The sequence below is a fragment of the Maniola jurtina genome, chromosome 9 (assembly GCF_905333055.1).
Source record: "Maniola jurtina chromosome 9, ilManJurt1.1, whole genome shotgun sequence".
Classification (NCBI taxonomy): domain Eukaryota; kingdom Metazoa; phylum Arthropoda; class Insecta; order Lepidoptera; family Nymphalidae; genus Maniola; species Maniola jurtina.
This window is the reverse complement of record NC_060037.1, coordinates 195,536-219,167: the sequence shown is the minus strand read 5'-3', so window position 1 is coordinate 219,167 and position 23,632 is coordinate 195,536. Positions and strand designations below refer to the sequence as shown.

The 23,632-nt window shown below is 37.0% G+C and overlaps 1 protein-coding gene and 1 non-coding gene across 8 annotated transcripts; one reads left to right on the top strand and one right to left on the bottom strand.

Annotated features, from left to right (window-relative positions):
- The first annotated feature begins 773 nt into the window (after positions 1-773).
- Positions 774-846, top strand: Trnav-uac. Its single transcript has one exon. It is a non-coding gene; the product is annotated as a tRNA-Val (tRNA).
- A 4,282-nt stretch (positions 847-5,128) lies between these two features.
- Positions 5,129-21,217, bottom strand: LOC123868579. 7 transcript variants are annotated; one of them, XM_045911152.1, is made up of 7 exons: positions 21,063-21,217; positions 20,352-20,431; positions 12,439-12,504; positions 8,458-8,598; positions 8,047-8,142; positions 6,554-6,746; positions 5,129-6,154 (listed from the first exon to the last, which is right to left on the bottom strand). In XM_045911152.1, the coding sequence occupies exons 2-7, from the start codon at positions 20,429-20,431 to the stop codon at positions 5,441-5,443; spliced, it is 1,290 nt and encodes a 429-aa protein (XP_045767108.1). In that variant the 5' UTR covers positions 21,063-21,217; the 3' UTR covers positions 5,129-5,440. The 7 variants fall into 7 exon arrangements, with proteins under 7 accessions (XP_045767108.1, XP_045767113.1, XP_045767109.1 ...); XM_045911157.1 differs by lacking the exon at positions 12,439-12,504 and adding an exon at positions 11,610-11,694 and having other exon boundaries at positions 21,063-21,215; XM_045911153.1 differs by lacking the exon at positions 12,439-12,504.
- Positions 21,218-23,632: the final 2,415 nt, after the last annotated feature.

Here is a 23,632-nt window from a genome sequence, read left to right as displayed (position 1 = left end):
AGCATTTTCCACTATAGGTAATATTTTTGCATTTTAGAACTTTAAATAAATACTAGCTGATGCCCGCGACTTCGTTCGCGTGGATGTAGTTTTTTAAAAATCCCGTGGGAACTCTTTGATTTTTCGGGATAAAAAGTAGCCTATGTGCTAATCCAGAGTATAATCTATCTCCATTCTAAATTTCAGCCCAATCCGTCCAGTAGTTTTTGCGTGAAGGAGTAACAAACATACACACACACACACACACACACACACACATACAAACTTTCGCCCACACACACACACACACACACATACAAACTTTCGCCTTTATAATATTAGTGTGATAAATGACCTAAAATGACAGCTCTACATTTAGTGCTTTCCTTTTCCTCAGGGAGCGCGGCGTTATTAAATGGATACTGAATATATTTAACCCTGTCATTTTTAACCGACTTCCAAAAAAGGAGGAGGTTCTCAATTCGTCGGGATCTTTTTTTTTTCCCCATATTTGGAAATTTTCCTTATTGAAGTCGGTTTTTAGCTTAAAGGTACTATAATATTAATATAGATAGCTACGATGCAACTAAACTGAAATGATAGGACTATAATACCTATTATTGTAAATACGTTGTACATTAGTACAGATAGTAGGTAGATACAACGGATTTAGATATAATACTTGTACATAGGTTGTACTGTGTACGTAGGTAAATGATATAGCTAGGTAGTGAAAGTATGTACCTTAATTATTTATTATTATCGCTGGGTGTATTTCAACAAGCCCGTCACCGGGTTCCGTGGTGTAGTGGTTATCACATCTGCTTTACACGCAGAAGGCCGCCAGTTCGATCCTGGCCGGAATCATAACTTTTTGAGTTTTCCTCAGAAACGAATAGAGGATAAAAACCTTTTTTTTTTTAATCTTATATGTACCTAGGTAACTTTAGGTAGGTAGGTTACCTAATTAAAGTTTTTCACATTGCTGTATTTTAGCTTCATCGTATCTACCCAAAATAGGTAGTTAAAATGAAGTAATAAATAAATAACAAGTGTAAAGAGTGTAAATTAAAAATTTATAACACCCCCGACGATCCAAAGTATCTGAGTTTTCCAAAACATCATTTTCAAATAAATAATTATTATATAAGGCAACGTCCATCTTGACAGCTTGACATTTGTCAATTGACACTTGAATATTATGAACCTAAGGGTTATCTAACCTTCTTTTCTACAAGAAAACTAGAAAATAGCTGATAACTTTTAAACGGCTGAACCAATTTTTTTGGATTATAGCTAAGAACACTCTCGATCAAGCCACCTGTCAAACAAAAAAAAGTAAATTAAAATCGGTTCATTCGTTTAGGCGCTACGATGCCACAGACAGATACACAGACACACAGATACACACGTCAAACTTATAACACCCCTCTTTTTGGGTCGGGGGTTAAAAATTAAAAAATTTAATCACCCCAGACAGGATAGGCCAAGGTTATTGCATTGTAGATTTATTGTAGGCGGAATAAAGACCAGAAGTCAAGTGCAAAGTACCTATCAATTGGATGACTGAGAATCGTCTTCAAACGGTTGAACAGATTTTCATCAAACATTCTCGATTTAAATACGAATAAAAGAAACTGTATTCAAATCGATCCATCCATCCGTTTGAACGCTACGATGCCACAGACCAACACACAGATAGTTTAGCTTGCTATCATGTGATGATAGTAAAAACTTACCTATCTTATTCTTTTATTAATATTGCACAAGTTAAAAGTTAAGATACAAAGTTGAGCTGAAAGTTTTATCTTTCAACTACTAAAGCACTTAGGTGCCACTTTACAGCAGTTAAGAGATCTCTCGGAGTTTATGATAACAAGTTATAGTCGCTAGTAAAAACTATTTAACTACCCAGTAGTGGGTTTTAAAATCACTAACCGAGAGTTGAATAATTACTGGAATACGTACTGAGCACGGGCCTGCTGTCAATATGAGAAGGCTTTAGGCTACAGTCCACCACGCTGGCTGTGTGAGGATTGGCAGACTTCACACACCTTTAGCACCATTATATGGAGAACTCCCAAGCATGCAGGTTTCCTCACGATGTTTTCCTTCACCGTTAAAGCAAGTGATAAAAAGGGATATTATAATGTAATTATTCTATCTCATTCATTCACAGGCTAAATCCCTTTGGATGTATAGGTAAAGTGTATCTTTTGTTAGGTACTACATACTATGTATTCTGAGGTATCGGTTTTTCGTTTCATCGAGTTTCAAATCACACTGAGATTCTTTACAATTGTGTATTTGTAAGGTCTACATCTCCTGAGGATGCTCCGGTGTCGGAGAGAAGAGTGTGTTCTGGTGGATTTGTGTAGTGGTACTTGGGGCTTACTCGGTGGTTGGCTTTTCCTGCATGCTTGTAGTGAGGAGCCGGGTGGCGCATGTTGTACCATACAGATTTACCTTTTTCAACGGATTATAGCAAACTAGAGGATGCCCGCGACTTCGTCCGCGTGGATGTAGGTTTTTGAAGATCCCGTGGGAACTGTTTGGTTTTCCGGGATAAAAAGTTGTCTATGTCAATAGTATGGACGCAAGCTACCTCGGTACCAAATTTCATACAAATCGGTTTAGCGGATGGGTTTTTGGGAATCCCGTGGAAACTCTTTGATTTTCCGGGATAAAAAATAGCCTATGTCCGTCCCCGGGATATAAGCTATCTCTGTACCAAATTTCGTCAGAATCGGTTAAACTGTTAGGCCGTGAAAAGGTAGCAGACAGGCAGACAGAAACACTTTCGCATTTATAATATTAGTATGGAAGTATGGATTAAGTTTTTTATTGCTTAGATAGTTTTCACGCCAAAAATCTTTGTATTTCTACTTCTCTCTATTTGACAAAGAGTCGACTCTACTCCACTCCGTCGGCTCAGTCGTTTGAGATAATGAATGAAGTTTGAAATGTTAAGCCTGAGGACTGAGGAGTAAATCGGGCGTCGCGCCTCATTGGCCCCGGGAAAGTTTCCGCATTGAGAGAGTTCCCCAATTACTTGCCACTTGCTTCGCTTACTGATTAATTACCGTCTATTCTTAACGGAACTCATTTTGAAAAACATAATCTATACTTTGAAGTTCCGTAAGGTAGCTCTTACCTAAAGAAAAACTTTTCAAGTGCGAGTCAGACTCGCGCCCCGAGGGTTCCGTACTTGTGCTTTTACCTGCCTTTCATGATTCTAGGTCAACGGGATACAGGTAGCCTATAAGTTTTTTGACAGACAGACAGAGAACAAAGTGATTCTATAAGTGAAGATCCTGGTGCTAAACAATTTTTTTAAATACACCAAGTAGTTTTTAGGTTTCCTTCCTGAAGGGAGCCAACCGGAACCTAAGTGCTATTACTAAGCCCCGCGCTGTCCGTCCGTCTCTCTGTCAACGGGCTGTAATATCATAAACTGTAATACCTATTGCATACCAGCGTTGAAATGTAACTAAAAACCGACTATTACAACTCACCGGATTAGTCCAGCGATGGATTTGCAGAAACCATAGGAATACAAAAATTTCAGGTTTGTAACTCATTTAATCTACGAGCTAGAGACCTATGACACGCGGACAGACAGACAGACAGACGGCAGAGTGACATTAAAAGGGTTCCGTCTTTGCGTACGGAACCCTAAAAAAATGCAACATAATACCCACCAAGATTTTTAGTTTTCCACCAAGGCTTTTTGCGATAGGAAACTCAAATCGAATCTTTGAAAAGAACAACCGCCGAGTTTCTTGCTGGATTTCATGAGTTTTACAATTGGACACCTTTTAGAAATAGAACTATAGGTGTCTATCCCTTTTCTCACGGGATAAAGGTAGGACGTGGATCATTTAAGTCGCCATGAATAAAACATTTCTCAATCCATCAGGAGCAAGGGTGTGAGCTGGGTGTTGGGTTTTTGTTCACGTCTCGACAGGGCCCGATAGAAGATTAGTAGATCTTCTGTTACCTAAGTACCTAGCATGGCAGAACGTTACACATCCATCTCTCAGGTTGAAATCTATAGAGCGAACTTTGGCTTTGCTTAGACTTAAGTTGAAACAAGACGGATTTATGCCAGCGGAATCTCGTTTTAACAGTGTCTAAGCAAAGTGCGTACCTACTACCTACTACAGATTTCAACCGCATCATATTTCTCACGCTGAGATGGTAGTTTTCTTGGCATAATAATGCGGTGGGTTCCCAGATCCTTCCGCATCCATACTTAATATTATAAATGTGAAAGTGTGTCTGTCTGTTTGCTATGTTGCATCACGGGAAGGACATAGGCTACTTTTCGTACCGGAAAATCAGAGTTCCCACTGGATTTTTAAAATATTTAAGTACCTAATTTCACGTGGGTATCAACTAGCGTTTAGGTAGGAAAGCAAAGTTTATTTTTAAAATAATTTGGTGCAATTTGAATTATGACTGGATTTTTAAAAGCGCAGCTAAAAGCTCTTGAATTAATATATTATGTACCTACCTACATATATCTATCATAACATGAACATTAAGTATTTTTTACGATCGCTATAGTAATATTTTAACAAAAAGATACTTTAATTTAATAGCTGAAAAGATTATAGCGCTTAAAAATCATTTTATCTTGTGCAACTAATATTTTATTTAAGTCCCCACCAACCATAAACCCTGAAACACACAACGCGTGAAGGACAGTGTCCAACACGGGTCCTAGAAAAATCATCATCACCATCAAACGACAGACATCCAGTGGTGGACATAGGTAGCTTGTAGAGAAACGCCACATAGACCCAAAAAGAGGAGTGTTATAAGTTTGACGCATAGACTTACGAATTTTTCGCTACGTTTGACGTATCTGTGTGTTGCATCGTAGCTCCTAAACTAATGAACCGATTTTAATTTAGTTTTTTTGTTTGAAAGGTAGCTTGATCGAATGTTCTTGGCTATAATTCAAGAAAATCGGTTCAGCCGCTTGAAAGTTATCAGCTTTTTTCTAGTTACTGTAACCTTCACTTGTCGGGGGTGTTATACATTTTTAATTCACACCAGTAATATTGTTATGGATTTATGATTATCATTTATTTTCTTCAAACAAAATTAATAAGAAAGGATAAGAAATAAATATTTGTACTGCAATCATTTATAATTTTCATTTTTTCAAACAAAAATCTCCTATTTTCACATTACTCAAGCAATACAAAAGAATAACTAAAATTAAAGTCTTCACTTTAAAAAACAAAAAGTTTAAGATTTATCCGTAATATCACTATTCGCTTTGATATACGAATACTAGTTCACTTATCACTATCACTAAATTTCACGTTATTGGTCAAAAAGTATGAAAGTTATTAACTTTACACTCAACTTACACTACGATTAACTTATGTAATCAGCTATCACTTATCCCGAGTTCATAATTTTGGTCAAAAACTTTGAGCGTTTTTGGTCACGAGTCATCATCACTCTCGTATTCCATTTTGACGATGTATTCAACGTTTTCCTCGTCATCGTCATCACCCGGTTGTATTTGAGAAGTGGAATCATCAGTTTCGCCGATTGTATCGTCAACTTCTGTTTTGATATCAATCTCTTCACTTTTCACCATTGTATACGTATCTAAATTATTATCAGTCGATGTCTGTATGGTTTCTTCATTAAATTGTTTGTCTGGAGGAGTTGGCTCTTCACTGTTGCTGACTGCATTACTTGCTTTGGGATTGATTGTAAAACTATCTTGCAGATTCGGTATCTCTATTTGTAGATTGTTTATTTCCTGTGTATTAGTAATATTGGGGTTGATGAGTTCTTCGTACGAGTTAATATTGTCTCCGTTTAAATCTATACACCTTAACGTGTGATTTACTTTATTGTTCGTATCCACATAGTGTAAAGTCGCGATATTGTTCTTGTGTATGTCCACGCGTGTGTGGTTGACGGTGTAATCCTTGTCTACGCTCAAATAATGTAATGTAGCATTCTCGTTGTTGTCTAGATTGATACATTGTAGCTTTAACCCGTTTTCTGGTGGAGGGATATCGGCTAAACTATTGACTGCTTGTTTCACTTCGTCATCGGGATCTTCCACTTCTACTTTCACATACGAGTCTTCTTTCAATTCAGCGTTTGGTAACAATACTTCTTCTATATTCTGTAAATCTTCCTGCAGACGAAAAATAAATAGATTAACAAGTAATAGACTTAAAAATAAGCTATAACTATAATATTCCCGATTCCTTATGAATTAACTTCGACATAATAAAATATGTTACGAAGAACTGTTAGCCTATCTGTTCCCCTGTTCATTTGTCTGTCTGTATGTCAAGATATTTTAAAAACAGACTATAAAATTTTAAGTTAAAAAACACAGTTATTGAAAGAAACCTGTTGCTACAACACAGATATTTTTAAAGTAGTTTTACATAACCTTCCAAGTTCTGAGTTCTGAGTTCTGACACAGGCTTGGCCAGTTTATACTACTCACAAAAGGTTGACTGACGGACTAGTCACGCGGCATGCTTCGCTTCGTATTTCCCAAATAAATCCCAAAGGTTAGATCTACCTGTTTGAAAGGTTCAGCAGTGGGCACGGCCTCCTTGTCCAGCGTGGGCACGCCCTGCCCATCGGCAGTGATGAGCCAGGGCGGGAAGTGCTGGGAGCAGATGTAGATGTGCATCTTGAGCGCGAAGTGCGCTTTGTTGTGCTGGGCCACCACGCGTGCCCATCTACGAGCAGCGATGGAGAAGTGCGGGAAACTGCAAATCATAGGAGTCATTATTTTCATCGTGATCGTTATCAACCGACAGACGTGCACTGCTGGTCATAGGGCCCTTGTAGGGAGCACACGCTACGGTCTTGCGCCGCCTCCCTGGTTTGATGTCGTCTCTCCAGCTAGTGAGGATCTTCCAACACTGCACCGGAATTCAAATTCAAATTATTTTTATTCAATTAAACTTTTACAAGTGCTTTTGAATCGTCAAAATAATCTACCACGGAACGGTTTACGGTTGCCACTATAGCACCTCGGCATTGTAACGCGGTCTATTGTTTTCGAACTATGTGCCCAGATTTTATTTTCGCCTTACTCATGTTCATTTTTAGGTTGAGAAACTCTGTTAAGGTCATTGAACATCGCATCCAGCCTCTGCAATAACGACTATGTCATCGGCAAATCGAAGAATCGAATCGTCTTCTAAAGCAGGGGTAAAGAGCTTCGGGGAGATTGTGTCTCCCTGTCACACTCCCCGCTGCAATCGGATTGGCCGCGTAGTCTGGTCCTGTATACGGACTGACATGATGGCGTTCAAGCACTTTTCAAAATTATCAGTTACATAAAACTTGGTGTAAAGAAATAAAAATCCACACATTTCTATCACACTAATATTATAAAGGCGAAAGTTTGTGCGTATGTATGTGTGTATGTTTGTTACTCCTTCACGCAAAAACTACTAGACCGTTTAGCTGAAATTTGGAATGGAGATAGATAATATCCTGGATTAGCACAAAGGCTATTTTTTAACCCGGAAAATCAAAGAGTTGCCACGGGATTTCAAACAACCTAAATCCACGCGGACGAAGTCGCGGGCATCGGCTAGTAAAAAATGAGCCACAATATAAAAACAAGTGTAAATTAAAAATTTATAACACCCCCGACGATCCAAAGTATTTGAGTTTTCCAAAACATCATTTTCAAAATAAATAATTATGTATTTAGGCAACGTCCATCTTGACAGCTTGACATTTGTCTATTGACATAATATTATGAAACTAACGGTTATCTAACCTTCTTTTCTACAAGAAAACTAGAAAAGAGCTGATAACTCTTAAACGGCTGAACCAATTTTTTTAGATTATAGCTAAGAACACTATCGATCAAGCCACCTTTCCAACAAAAAAAAACTAAATTAAAATCGGTTCATTCGTTTAGGCGCTACGATGCCACAGACAGATACACAGATACACAGATACACAGACACACAGATACACAGATACACACGTCAAACTTATAACACCCCTCTTTTTGGGTCGGGGGTTAATAATAGGAAGAAAACTCACGGAAAGTAAGTAACTTCGTCATTTCGGTCGGGCCGCGGGTTGTAGTTGGGGCAACTGTTGAACGCGCACTTTTTGAGCGTGCACGAGCGCTTCCCGCTGTGGACAATTCACAAACCAAATCAAAAAGAACGAAAGAAAAAGGTTTATTTTGTAAATCGTGTCACACATCACATGTTAGGTATATCTTTAACTAAGAGAGCACTTTCCCCACTTGAGAATTAAGGCCCAAATACCTCAAGCCTTTTTTTGAAGTCGGTTAAAAATATAATCAACTTGCCTTGACTGGCTGATCTATTAACGCACAGCCTTAACTGAGGTTACATGGTTAGAAACTTGACAAACTCCACAATTTGTCAGTTTTACTTTCATTACATATTTCATTTCAAAGCAATAGGCACCAAATGGTCTTACGTTACTTCCACCGGAAGTGGCGCAGACGGGACTTTCTTCTCTTTCACTTTTGGTTGGCGACCCCGCCTCGCTGCCGGGCACACCCTCGGCCCCGGCGCGGGCTTCGGCCCCGGTGGATTCTGCGACAATTTCTTCAGCTTTCTGCAAGAATACTGATTTGTTCAACAAGATAGCAAAGTTCATTTTTGTTGCGAGTGCCAAGTTTGTACCCCGAGAGGGCGAAGGATTCTAAGTTAGAATCCTGAGTGTAGCGAGGGATTCAAAGGTACAAGGAACAAAAACTGTGCTATAGTACGAACAACTTTTCTCCAAGTTTCGAATGGCCTCGTGCATTTGGTTCCCTCTCACCCCTCTACACCTCGACATTAATTTACTTTAATTTTTACCGCCATCTAGTGGCGGTAAACTGTACTACGGCTACAAGTCGACCAAGTTAACAACCTCAACATTGGAGACGAAAAGAGAAACGACATACCACCGATGCGCTTAGCTTTTTAGGGTTCCGTGCCTCAAAAGGAAAAACGGAACCCTTCTGGGAACACTTTGTTGGCTGACTGTCTGTCTATCTGTTTGTGTGTCCGTCTGTCGTGTCTGTCAAGAAAATCTTCCCGTAGACCTAGAATCATGAAATTGGGCTGGTAGGTAGGTCTTATAGTACAAGTAAAGGAATAAATCCGAAAACCGGGAATTTGAGGTTACATCACAAAAAAAATATTCATTCAAAATTCCAAATTTCATGATTCTAGGTCAACGGGAAGTACCCTATAGGTTTTCTTGACAGATACGACGGACGGACGGACGGACAGACAGACAACAAATATCCTATAAGGGTTCCGTTTTTTCTAAATAAATAAAAAACTTAAATAACCACCAACACTAAATAGTAAAAGGAATTTAATTTATTATCCAAAAAATGATATTATAGAACTACATTTACTCTTGTATACATAATAAAATGTTCGATAAAAAATTAAATTATTTTTTATTTTTTATTATGCATAATAGTTTTTGATTTAGTTTGTTGTTTGTATCAAGTAATCTCTGGAACTAGTGAACCATTTTTGAAAATTCTTTCACCAGTAGAAAGCTACCATTATTCCTGAGTGACATAGGCTGTACTTATTTATTTTCAAAAAAGCCGTAGGTACGGAGCCGGGGGCGAGGCCGTTTATAGTACCTAGTTAGTCAGGAGTTTCAATGTTCCACTATGGGTGACGAGGTCTTGGATTCAATTCCAGGGATCGGGCCAAAAAATAGTGTGCCGCACAATATTTTTATGTAATAATAGGTATATGGGAAGATAAGTAGGTACTTACGCGATTCTCATGCTTTCAATCTTTTGTAGTTGAGATCGTTTTAGTCGAGATATTTTCGGCATCCTGATATTTGACTATGATACCTTCGTACCTACCTAACACAATTTAAAACAACGAAATAACTGTAAACAAGTGTAAATTAAAAATTTATAACACCCCCGACAAGTGAAGGTTACAGTAACTAGCAAAAAGCTGATAACTTTCAAACGGCTGAACCGATTTTCTTGGATAATAGCTAAGAACACTCTCGATCAAGTCACCTTTCAAACAAAAAAACTAAATTAAAATCGGTTCGTTCGTTTAGGCGCTACGATGCCACAGACAGATACACAGATACACACGTCAAACTTATAACACCCCTCTTTTTGGGTCGGGGGTTAAAAACACTACTAAGTACCTATTTACTATGGAGTTCACTAATATTTAGATGATAAAAGTTTCTTAAAACTAAAACAAATCATCCTTATTCAATAATTTATAAATACTTATAATTCATATTTCGCTACAATAAGATCACACAAAAAAATTTGTTCCGTAAATCGAGAGCGATTGGCGGGAAAAATTGCGCACATCCACCACGTCTGAAGGGCGCCTGCCGTATGCGTCGCGTCTCCCGCGCAGGGCCGGCTACGATTATTTTACCGAAATAATGAAAATATGTGAATTTTTCATAAAGAATGTCGAAATAAAATAAAATACGTTTTGAAAGTGTATCATATATATATTCTCTATTATTAAATGTAAGATTTACTTTCATGGTTGCACAGGTAAAGAAGTTGATACACGATCTTGTATGAAGCTACTATTGTAGAACATTCGTGTATTTATCGTAATAAACGATTATTTAAAAAAAAACTCTACATAACTAAAGACCATTAACCATACTATTGTACATATTTTTTTGAAAATTTTGTGATGTCATTTGTAGGACTAGATAGGTGTGGAATAACAATACTTTCAAAGGAATAATGTCGGCAGGGCCTTAAAACCAGTGAGCAAAGGCGCCCTTTTTTAACCCCCGACCCAAAAAGAGGGGTGTTATAAGTTTGACGTGTGTATCTGTGTGTCTGTGTATCTGTCTGTGGCATCGTAGCGCCTAAACGAATGAACCGATTTTAATTTACTTTTTTTTGTTTGACAGGTGGCTTGATCGAGAGTGTTCTTAGCTATAATCCAAAAAAAATTGGTTCAGCCGTTTAAAAGTTATCAGCTATTTTCTAGTTTTCTTGTAGAAAAGAAGGTTAGATAACCCTTAGGTTCATAATATTCAAGTGTCAATTGACAAATGTCAAGCTGTCAATATGGACGTTGCCTAGATATACATAATTATTTATTTGAAAATGATTTGTCGGGGGTGTTGAAAATTTTTAATTTACACTTGTATTATTAACTAGTGAGGTAAAAACTTTTTTTGAGACTAGCTTTCGTTCCAAAATCATAACCCTTCCTTTGCCGCAGTCCGGTATTGGAAAACCGCGAATTTGTGGTTAAGGAGTAGGTAAGGACATGAATCGGTATTTAATTGCACTAAGTACCTTCTACACATGCAAGGCCCATACGCACGCACATAAAATTATTAGCTGATATTCAGGATAGCATTATTTAACATTGCCTGAAAGTATACTTAGGAAGCTACTATTGGCACTCGGAGACCAATAGAGCTAGTTGTTTGGAGTTACGGCTCGTTTTGTTAGTCATGACGAGATCTTGTCTCTGGACCTCAATTCAATTCAATTCATTTATTTGGCGGAGTGACCTTCGGAATACTTCGGAAGCTACTATGCTGATGTTGACCACAACTTGGAAAAATATAATTGGATGACGTTACGTACGTACCTGTTTCTTTTTTTAGATGCATGTACTTTTTTTTTGTACTCTCTGGCGGTTTTTCTTCTACCCATTATTTATAAGCAACTATTGCCTGAAAAAAGTAAACAGGTACCTCGTCATAACACAAGTCCAGGCCAGGCCAGGAAATAAGGCAATTGCGGCAGAGAATAGTGGAAGGACGAGGCGAAGCCGAGGACTTAACTACATTGCATTTGTATAGTTAGACAACGAATAATACATAAGTATAATAATACGAAATTTCAAAATGGCCGCCATGTAAATTTTGAAAAAAAATGTTATATGGTGTACGGAACCCTTCGTGTGCGACTCGGACTTACCGGTTTTTTGACGACACTCGAAAAACCACTCAACGACTAGAAAGAAAAAACCGGCTTCTAGGTAAACGGGAAGTACCCTATAGGTTTTCTTGACAGATACGACGGACAGACAGACAGGACGGACAAAGTGATCCTATAAGGGTTCCGTTTTTACTTTTGAGGTATTTTTAATAAACACTACGATGCCACAGACAGATACACAGATACACACGTCAAACTTATAACACCCCTCTTTTTGGGTCGGGGGTTAAAAACGAAACAAAATCGGTTCATTCGTATAGGAGCAACGATGTCACAGACAGATACACACGTCAAACTTATAACACCCCTGTTTTTGGGTCGGGGGTTAATAAAAGAGGAGGAAACGGCCGAAAAGCTGTGTCCCGGCCTTTACGTCTGTCTGTCTGTCCGTCTGTCGTGTCGTGTCGATTTCAGGTTGACAAAAACTTTGGTTTGTTGATCTTGTCTATCATCACTTGGGTAGGTGCACAACTTACCCTAATAACACTCCTATTTTCTTCCCCCGGCAGTATCTTTTTTGTCGCCAACCGGCTGCGAGGTGACTGTGTTTGTCACAAAATACACAAAAAGTATTAATAAACTAGCTGATGCCCGCAGCTTCGCCCGCGTGGATTGGTTCCTCAGATTTCCTTAGGTCAGATCCCCTGCAGCATCAGGATTGAGGAGTTAGACTCCAAATTTTTTATGAAACAATGTCGCGAAGTTCCTCTATCGATTAAAAAAGAAATGACGCAAATCGGTTCAGAAATCTCGGAGATTTCGGTGTACATAGGTAGAAAAACACAACTCCCTTTTTGAAAGTCGGTTAAAAAAGTAGCCTATGTTACTCCCTGGTCAATTCTCTACTTGTCTGTGAAAACCCCGTCAAAATCGGTCCAGCCGTTCCGAAGATTAGCCTTTTCAAACAGACAGACTAGGGTTTGTTCCCGGGAATTCTCGTCCCGGGAATTCCCGGGAAATCGGTCGGTCTCGTACCCGGGAAATTCAGCTCGAGAAAAGTCGAGACATCGAGAAGTTTAAATAAACATTTTTACGCTTAGCTTTCTTTGTAAATGCGAGGCGGCAGCGGCATCCTTTGACAGCACGGCTCGTGTCTGTCGGTATCCTTTGTTTTTGCCTTAATCTCTTATTTAATTACATTAAAACTGCCAAAAATTGTGATACCATACCACCCACATAGTGAGATTAGTGAGTGATCTTTAGTTATGATGAGAAAAATTATGATTGTTTTTAGTTAAGATGTTTGTTTTAAGCTGATTGTTAACAGAGATTTTGTTTTTTATTAAAGATTAGTGAGATTAGTTATAATAAGAAGAAGTATGATTGTTTTTAGTTAAGATGTTTGTTTTAAGCTGATTGTTAACAGAGATTTTGTTTTTTATTACAGATTAGTGAGATGAGATTAGTTATGATAAGGAGAAGAAGTATGATTGTTTTTAGTTAGCAATTTTGTTTTGAGCTGATTTTTTATTGAGAACTTGTTTTTTTTGTTAAAAATTATGTTGATTTTTTTCATGTAAAATAAACACAGTTAAATTAAAGACTCTTTTTATTAATTAAACAAAAATTTAGACGTATTTTATTTTTTCTCGACAACCCGAGAAGACCCGAGAAATCAGGCTCGAGAAGTCTCGACACCCGAGAACTAAAAAACCTCGAGAAATCGGAAACCCTAAGACAGACAGACAGACAGACAGACAAAAATTTTAAAAACGTGTGATTCAGTGTTGGTATCGTTCAAATAACCATATGAGCTTTTAATATGAGGTAGTTATTTCAAAATTACAGACAGACACTCCAATTTTATTTATTAGTATAGATGCGAAAGTGTGTTCATTTGTTGTTTTATTGGTTTGTCCTTCAATAACGTTGCATGAGTGAAATGATAGGCTAATTTTTATTACGTTTCCGAAAAATCAAAGAATTGTACAGTAAACATGTACAGGTAAAGCCCTTTCATATGATACCCCACTTGATATAGTTATCTTACTTTGAAAATTGAAACACATTTAATTATTTTTTAAATGATGTAACCACGTTTTCGCGGTTTTCAGATTTATTCCTGTACTTGTGCTATAAGACCTGCCTACCTGCCAAATTTCATGATTCTAGGTCAACGGGAAGTACCCTACAGGTTTCTTGACAGACAGACAGACAACAAAGTGATCCTATAAGGGTTCCGTTTTTCCTTTTGAGGTACGGAACCCTAAAATTAAAAAAAAACATTCGAATTGAGAACCTCCTCTCCTGGGAACCTGAGAGTGTGTATCTGTGTGTCTGTATATCTGTGTATCTGTGTATCTGTCTGTGGCATCGTAGCGCCTAAACGAATGAACCGATTTTAATTTAGTTTTTTTTGTTTGAAAGGTGGCTTGATCGAGAGTGTTCTTAGCTATAATCTAAAAAAATTGGTTCAGCCGTTTAAGAGTTATCAGCTCTTTTCTAGTTTTCTTGTAGAAAAGAAGGTTAGATAACCGTGAGGTTCATAATATTATGTCAATAGACAAATGTCAAGCTGTCAAGATGGACGTTGCCTAAATACATAATTATTTATTTGAAAATGATGTTTTGGAAACTCAAATACTTTGGATCGTCGGGGGTGTTATAAATTTTTAATTTACACTTGTTAAGATAAAAAGTGTCATGTCCCCAGGATGTAATAAAAAAATTCTGTGTCAAATTAAGTTAAATTAGTTTAACCATTGAGTTGTGAAAAGCTTAGGTAGGCTAACTAAACATAGTAGCTCCTAAACTAATGAACTGATTTTAATTTAGTTTTTTTTGTTTGAAAGGTGGCTTGATCGAGAGTGTTCTTAGCTATAATCCAAGAAAATCGGTTCAGCCGTTTGAAAGTTATCAGCTCTTTTCTAGTTACTGTAACCTTCACTTGTCGGGGGTGTTATAAATTTTTAATTTACACTTGTTTGGAAATTGAGTATGTTTTTACAATAAGCTCCCAGAATACATATATTAATGTCTGCCAACAAGTTCAAAGTTATTATTGTAAAACTTATTGAAAAATCCTACTATACTTAATGTAACAGATTATTTAAATGATAAGAAAGCTTGGGAATGAGTTGCTTAATAGCTTTGATTGTTCTAATAGTTAAGTGGTAGTGCATAAATTTTGAGAAAAGGCTCACCAGAATTGCTCAATGTGTTGATTGTCATGTCAAAGACTCATCCTCATAAATGCATTTTCTTAAGAAACAAAGAAAATGCATTTATGAGGAAGAGTCCTTAATCTAAGGGTAAACCATACTTTTAACATGACAAATGACAATTGACAAAGAGCAAATATGGTGTCCTATCTCAAAATTTAAATGCATTAAGTATTGAGAATGGAAATGGGCATATAAATTCAGTCGGGGAAAAAATATTGACATATGTTTCTTTTGGTTTGTTTGAGCTAACTATTGCGCTCCCCAAGGTGCATCATTCCACACACCATACTACCGGGGACTCCATGCCAATAGCTCCACGTAGAAGCATGGACATCATCACTATGTAGCTTGGCACCACCTTGCAGTCCATAACAACAGTACTATTTACATATTCTTAGTTTTGTCTAGATTGTCAGGTTTTTGTGCTATGTGCAACACATTATCCGGAGGCAAGCTCTCTGCATCCTGCCCCAATAGCATATCTTGTACGGCCAAGCCAAGAACAGACCAACCAGTAAGATTCTGCTCTAAAGCTGTGCCAAAATTGCAATTATGTGTTACAAGCCTAACAACCGTGCTGCCATTCTATTAAGGTCTCCTCTGGTTTCTCAACCGCACTGTTGAATTTTACCCTTGAGTCTCTGCAAACAGACATTGTGGCTTCAATATGAAATGTGCATCACATAATGTAAGCAGCTGGTTAAATGGTTCTTCCAGTTTACATGGGTATGTGTGTGAAGGTGGTTTGACTCTTCTAGTCAGAAAAGCTGCACTTTTTTGCCTTCTTCATATTGCTGTCAGTGAAAAACTGATTAGAGTTGAGATTTGAATGTGGCCCACTCATTCGATTTAATCGAAACAAACTTACTTATCTGTATAAGAAACTTTTTAAAAAAAAATATGATTTCCTCCCCCTTGACCTCCTAATGCCTAAACATATCAATTTCAGGGTTCCGTATCTCCAGAGAAAAAAAGAAACCCTTATAAAAATGACTTTGAGGGAATCAAAACCTATTATAAGTTAGGTAGGTACTTCCCATTGACCTAGAATCATGGAATTTGATAAGTAGCAAAGTCTTAAGGTCCAGTTTAAGGAATGAATTAAAGTATCGACTAATTTGTGAGAATAGTCGATATTTTAATTTGTTTCTTAAACTGGACCTTTTCAAGTAAAGATTTTTACATAAACCTGTGAAGATAATATTGCCATTGTCGCAAATAAAATAACCATAAGCCTACGTTGTCGTATTAGTTTACAAATTGCGAAAAACCAAATTAAATTTGAACTTCGCGGGCAGGCCCGTCTCATGCCCCTTATAGCACAAGTAAAGGGTACAATGCGAAAACCGTGAATTTATGGTTAGGTACCTACGTACATTAGAAAAAAATTGTTATGCCTCGTAAAAGATGGTACGGAATCATTCGTGTGAGAGTCCGACTCACACTTGACTGGGGTTTTTTTAGTTTAATCACACACAAAAGCAGTCCTAAAATAAAATAGCGAGTTCCTTTCCTGAGTAATAAATTGATTCCTTCTAAAAATCGTCATAACCTTCAAAACAAATACTACATGAATTTCACAATGTTATTACAATTCAGGCTTAGATAATGAAGAGATATGCAGGACTGCTTTAGTTAAAATCTAGAACTAGAAAATACAAGTGTAAATTAAAAATTTATAACACCCCCGACAAGTGAAGGTTACAGTAACTAGAAAAAAGCTGATAAATTTCAAACGGCTGAACCGATTTTCTTGGATGATAGCTAAGAACACTCTCAATCAAGCAACCTTTCAAACAAAAAAAAACTAAACTAAAATCGGTTCATTCGTTTAGACGCTACGATGCCACAGACAGATACACAGATACACACGTCAAACTTATCACACCCCTCTTTTTGGGTCGGGGGTTAAAAAGCGTCATAACCTTCAAAACAAATACTACATGAATTTCACTATGTTATTACTATGTTACTACTATTATTAGATAATGAAGAGATATGCAGGCCTGCCTTAGTTTAAATCCAGAACTAGAAAATAAAGCAGAATTATCAGAGAAATACGCTAAAGACTAATGTTTACATACGGACGGGCGTACGGACCTTAACACGACGCACTACAGCCTAGTTTACTTTGCTCACGCGGCACACTTATACCTACTTATACACTCGCCCTTTTCAGTTTAGGTGCACGAAAGTGAATAACACTCAAAGGATCCAATTAAGTACATCATCATCAAATCACATTACATCTACATGATATTAGTAAGGATTAGGAATTTGTTAAATATTTTTTTGATTTATATCAAGCACAATGAAATATTAAAGATATAGAAACACAATAACAATTGAGATGTTTGCACTCTACTCTGTGTAACGCGTCGCGATCCTTTGTTATTAGTCTGTGGCGTGGCGTCGCGTACTCAGTGTTGCCAGGTCTTAATTTCATTTTACCCCAAGCTTGGTCCATAAAGTAATCTATAGGTAATGATCTCAGTAATGATTGGAAAATACCCTTACAAACTATTGATTTTTAGGGTTCCGCACCTCAAAAGGAAAAAAGGAACTGTTATAGGATTACTTCGTTGTATGTCTGTCTGTCGTGTCTATCAAGAAAACCCATAGGGTAGGTAGGTATCATATGTCAGTTACATATGATACCCCTACACATTCTAAAACAGATTTTTATTTATTTTTATCCTTAAGTTTTTGATTGGCCGCGCAAAAATGGGACGGACAGACAGACAGACAACAAAGTGATCCTATAAGCGTGCCGTTTTTCTTTTTGAGGTATGGAACCCTAAAAACAAATAAGTACTAGAAACGACTTATCCATAAAGTAAAAATTCATCAGGGGGCACGGCAGTGCCCCCGCCAAGACGAGCCAAACGGCGGCCGGGGCGCTACGTACCTTTTTCTCGAAGTGTTTCGCCGTATTTTCGACCCGTCATAACTTCGGTCTGGATGACGCTAGAAAGCTGGAATTTTCAGTATAAGGTGTCCTCAGCAAATTTACTAAATATACTAAATATCAAATATCTAGCTTTTATGGTTACAGATTTATTGATACCTAAAATACGCCGATTTCGTCCCTCACTGATGATCATCAAAACCTCTACTCAAAACCTCTAAGGTACTTCCCGAAGTCCTAGAAGACTGAAATTTGGTATGTAGACTAGAAATTGACTACAAACTACAGGAAAATTAAGAAATTGGAAATGCCCCCCCTCTACGCCTCTTACGGGTGAAGCAAATCTGTAAAATCTATCGCTAGAAAGCTGATATTTTCAGGATAAGATGTCCTGGGCAGATTTATTAAACGCATTGAGTATCAATTGTCTAGCTTTTATAGTTTCAGATTTATTGACAGTCAAAACTTCTAGTCTGTAATTCTAGGGTACTTCCCGAAGTCCTAGAAGACTGAAATTTGGTGTGTACACTAGAAATTGCATACAAACTACAGGAAAATTAAGAAATTTAAAAATTTCCCCCTCCACTCCCACGTATGGGGGAAGCAAATTATTTGTAAAGTCTATCGCTAGAATGCTGATATTTTCAGGATAATATGTCCTTGACAGACTTATCAAACGTGCCAAGTATCAATTGTCTACCTGTTATGGTTTCAGATTTATTGCCATTCAAAACCCCTCTAGTCAAAAGTTCTAAAATACTTCCCTAAGTCCTAGAAGACTGAAATTTGGTATGTAGGCTAGGGATTTCATTAAAACAACAGGAAAATAAACTTTTCCCAGTCTGTACATTTAAAAAATGTGTTTCCTGAAGTCCTAAAAGACTGAAATTTGATATATCTGCTTTAAAATTGAGTTGCAAGATTCCACCCAAACAAACATAGTTACATACATTGCAAGAATAAAAGCTTTTAAAAAAAGAGGTAACGATAGAGAGCGGGCCATGAAAATGATGTAGGTACCTACAAAAAATAGATCCAAAAAAAAAATCTAGGGCACCTGCCAAAAAGAAATGAAATCCCACCAAAAACATTTCATGTAAAATGTTGCCAAGACTCACAAGTTCATAATGCTTTCACTGTTAAAAAGTGATGAGATCTCTAGTAGAGCCAAGCCCCTAGCTGAGCTTAGAATTGCGCTGCCCATGGGACCTATCCCAAGTCCAAAGTATATAGCTCTTAAATGCTCTTGAGTATATCACATTTATAACAATAAAGAACAAATAACTCTACTTACAAGCTCTGATTTTACAAACCCTAAATCTTGATTAAAAAAGTACGGCTTGGCCGTTTAATGTTCGTGAAAGCATTACATGGCATAACATATTATATTAAGGTCATAAGGAATAGTTTGTTCGACAATTACTAATTTTTATTATACTTCATGATTGTCGCACAAGCTATTCCGGGCTTAAATGTCATATCAGATAAAAGTACCACGAACATTAAACGGCCAAGCCGTCCTTTTTTAACCAAGATTTAGGGTTTGTAAAATCAGAGCTTGTAAGTAGAGTTATTTGTTCTTTATTGTTATAAATGTGATATACTCAAGAGCATTTAAGAGCTATATACTTTGGACTTGGGATAGGTCCCATGGGCAGCGCAATTCTAAGCTCAGCTAGGGGCTTGGCTCTACTAGAGATCTCATCACTTTTTAACAGTGAAAGCATTATGAACTTGTGAGTCTTGGCAACATTTTACATGAAATGTTTTTGGTGGTAAATATTTCATAATACACCCAAAATAATTATTGTTCAGAATTATGTACGGAGCCCTTAAAGAGGCCTGGCTCGCTTTTGGCCAGTTTTTTAAGTAAATTTTAATTATAAAATCACTAAACGTGCCCGAAATTATTGACTTACCCCTAAAATTACCATTAAATTCTTACTCTATTTGCTAGTTCAGTTCAGTTTTGATCTAAATCTAGGATAAATACTTTAATATTATGGCAACTCTGCGCGGAGTATTGCGATTTGCGACGTTGCCACACCTCTCAGACTGGACTGAAGGGAACGTTCAACGTACAAAAAAAACCTAGTAACCTAACCTAACCTAGTAAAACCTTGTATAAAAAAAATACCTTCCTAGTGTTTATAAATCTTTATCATACTCTTTGACAGGTGATCGAGTATAAAGGGCCCGGGCGACGCGATCGCTACTGCAAGTCGTACCCATTATTGATATACACATTCATATTAGGTACCTACTAACTTCAATAAAGATTTCTAATCAATATTCATACAGGAAAAAATTTACAAACCTTTTTTTTATCTCATTATTAAGTTTATTCTGATGAATTCTTTTGCGAGAACTTTTTCCAAATAGCTTACATCTAGGCATCTGAAACAATAAATTATTATTATTTTAGCGTTTCAGCTGTCGTGAATGATTAATTAAGTACAGATTAAATAATTTTTAACCCCCGACCCAAAAAGAGGGGTGTTATAAGTTTGACGTGTGTATCTGTGTATCTGTGTGTCTGTGTATCTGTGTATCTGTGTATCTGTCTGTGGCATCGTAGCGCCTAAACGAATGAACCGATTTTAATTTAGTTTTTTTTGTTTGAAAGGTGGCTTGATCGAGAGTGTTCTTAGCTATAATCTAAAAAAATTGGTTCAGCCGTTTAAGAGTTATCAGCTCTTTTCTAGTTTTCTTGTAGAAAAGAGGGTTAGATAACCGTTAGGTTCTTAATATTATGTCAATAGACAGTCAAGCTGTCAAGATGGACGTTGCCTAAATCTTGGCCTAAATACATAATTATTTATTTGAAAATGATGTTTTGGAAAACTCAAATACTTTGGATCGTCGGGGGTGTTATAAATTTTTAATTTACACTTGTAAATAAACTAGTTATTGGTCCACTATTAGGCAAGGTTCCAATAGTAGCTTCCGAAAGGTTGGTTACCTACTCCATCAGTATAACAAATGAATATAACTAGTACATAATAGGTACATATTATTATTATCTTACCTTGCCAAAATGTCAGCACAATCACAGAATACGTATAAATATCAGTTAAGGTTTTGTTGAGCTATTTTGTGTTCGATTTTTTCCACATCAAAAAATTATAGCAACCGACGCAAAGACCACCCACGATGGCGGCTGAGCGCTGACTGATATAATTTTGAAATCAAACCATTGACCGCCCAATATCAAAATAACCCTTAGTACATTGTATTAAGGTCTGCGGTTAAAGCAAAATACGTGAAAAATTTATGCACGATGTTTTATTTTATTTTAATACTATTTGTACAATTTCATAGCCCAGATTCTGAGGTGCACATTATGTGCTAACGGATAATATTTATTAGGAGAATAAAATCCGTACGTAAACTGAGAAAAATGTACATAAACTTGACCCTAAATCGTTAATTCTGTGTGGAAGAGGTGACGGAAAATCGTTCTCATAGTATCAAAAATAATGATCTTACTAAAAACTTCCCCTTATCTCTGGAGATAAAGGACCAATCTATCTTTAGCAATCTGTAGTTCCAATTTATTTAGTATGTTTTAGCCACAAAGTGTACCGAAAATCTGTACAAGTATGCAAATACGTCCTTTAAGAGGGGTCTCTCCGTCACTCGCTCCATACAAACGTAGTTCTAATTTCATTTGAATATTAAAAGCAACCAAAGTCCATGAAATTTTGCAGACATATTCTAGAAACTAATATCTATGCCTGTGGTTTTCCAGATTTCTGTTAAAATATTCGGTTTCAAAGTTACGCGGTCTTAAAAATTCACATACAAATCTTTGAGTTCCTGTAATTTTGAAACTTGTTATTTTTAGAGAAATCTAAAACACAACAGGCACAGATGTTAGTTTCTAGAATATGTCTGCAAAATTTCATGGACTTTGGTTGCTTAATATTCAAATGAAATTGGAACTACGATTGTATGGAGTAAGTGACGGAGAGAGCCCTGTTAAACCTTTTCAAAAGCTGTTCAAAAGTCACTTTCTGTACTTGTTAATATGATAATTTTTTTTATAATTTTATGATAGTTTTTTTTACCTACACTTCAAGGAAATTGCTAAATAATTTTTAAATAAATTACTACATATAATATCAAAAATTGCGAAACCGGCAGGAATCGAACCTGTGTCTTCTGTCACACTGTATGAAGTCGGGCGAACTTTGCTTTGATTTCTAATTTCTTTTATTTTACTCGCCCGAATTCATACATACATACACGTGTAGAAACGAAAATTAAGTATTTTTACCTTTTAGTGTGATTTTTTCTTAAAAAAAATATTTCAAAATTTTTAGTGGCCCCACTGTGTTAAAATCATAGATATGTGTTAAAATATGCTATGCTTGGTTAAATACCTGCTTACTAAGCACTGATCGCGAGCAACGTAACCAACTTATAAACAAGTGTAAATTAAAAATTTATAACACCCCCGACGATCCAAAGTTTCTGAGTTTTCCAAAACATCATTTTCTAATAAATAATAATGTATTTAGGCAACGTCCACCTTGACAGCTTGACATTTGTCTATTGACATAATATTATGAACCTAACGGTTATCTAACCTTCTTTTCTACAAGAAAACTAGAAAAGAGCTGATAACTCTTAAACAGCTGAACCAATTTTTTTAGATTATAGCTAAGAACACTCTCGATCAAGCCACCTTTCAAACAAAAAAAACTAAATTAAAATCGGTTCATTCGTTTAGGCGCTACGATGCCACAGACAGATACACAGATACACAGATACACACGTCAAACTTATAACACCTCTCTTTTTGGGTCGGGGGTTAAAAAACATACAGTCGTATTGCAAACCTTCTCCTTTTTTTGAAGTCGGTTAAAAAGTAGTCTGGTGTTTGCCGATGCTGTTTGTTGTTTTCCACAAGCATGAAGCGGCTCCATAATGCCGGCGCCACATGCTTGCGATAAACAACATACCTACAGCAAGCATCGGCATACACCACAGAGAAAGTTCTACGAAGTGGTTGCAGAAGGCACTCCCAAGCGTTGGCAATCACACGCAAATATCACTCCACACGCTTGCCAGTGCTTGTTGTTTGCCGTATGTCGAAAGCATGTGGCGCCGCCATAATATTTCTAAAATGCTTTTAATAAGTACCTACATCAAGTTGAAATGCCCGATAACCATTGCCAAAGAAGAACTTAGTAAGTGTAGTTGTATAAGTTGAGTTCAAGTAGACGGCGCAACGACACGGCAACTACTTTGCAACTGCCATTAAAAGTTGCGCGATCATCGCTGCGACATACAGCTGCTGCGCTCTCGAACTGTGACCCAAGTGGTATTCAGGTCAGCTTGTTGTACTTACTCTACTTATTTTTAGGGGTCTGCATCTGTAGAGAAAAAGGAACCATCACAGGATCACTTTGTTATTTGTCTGTCTGTCTGTCGTGCAAGACAAATCAAGGGAATCAAAACCTATAGAGTACTCCCCCTTGACCTAGAATCGTCAAATTCAAATTCAAAATATTTTTATTCAGTTAGACTTTTACAAGTACTTTTGAGGACTTCGTCTGTGTTGGTGTTAGCTGGCGGGCGTGCTCTGCCTTT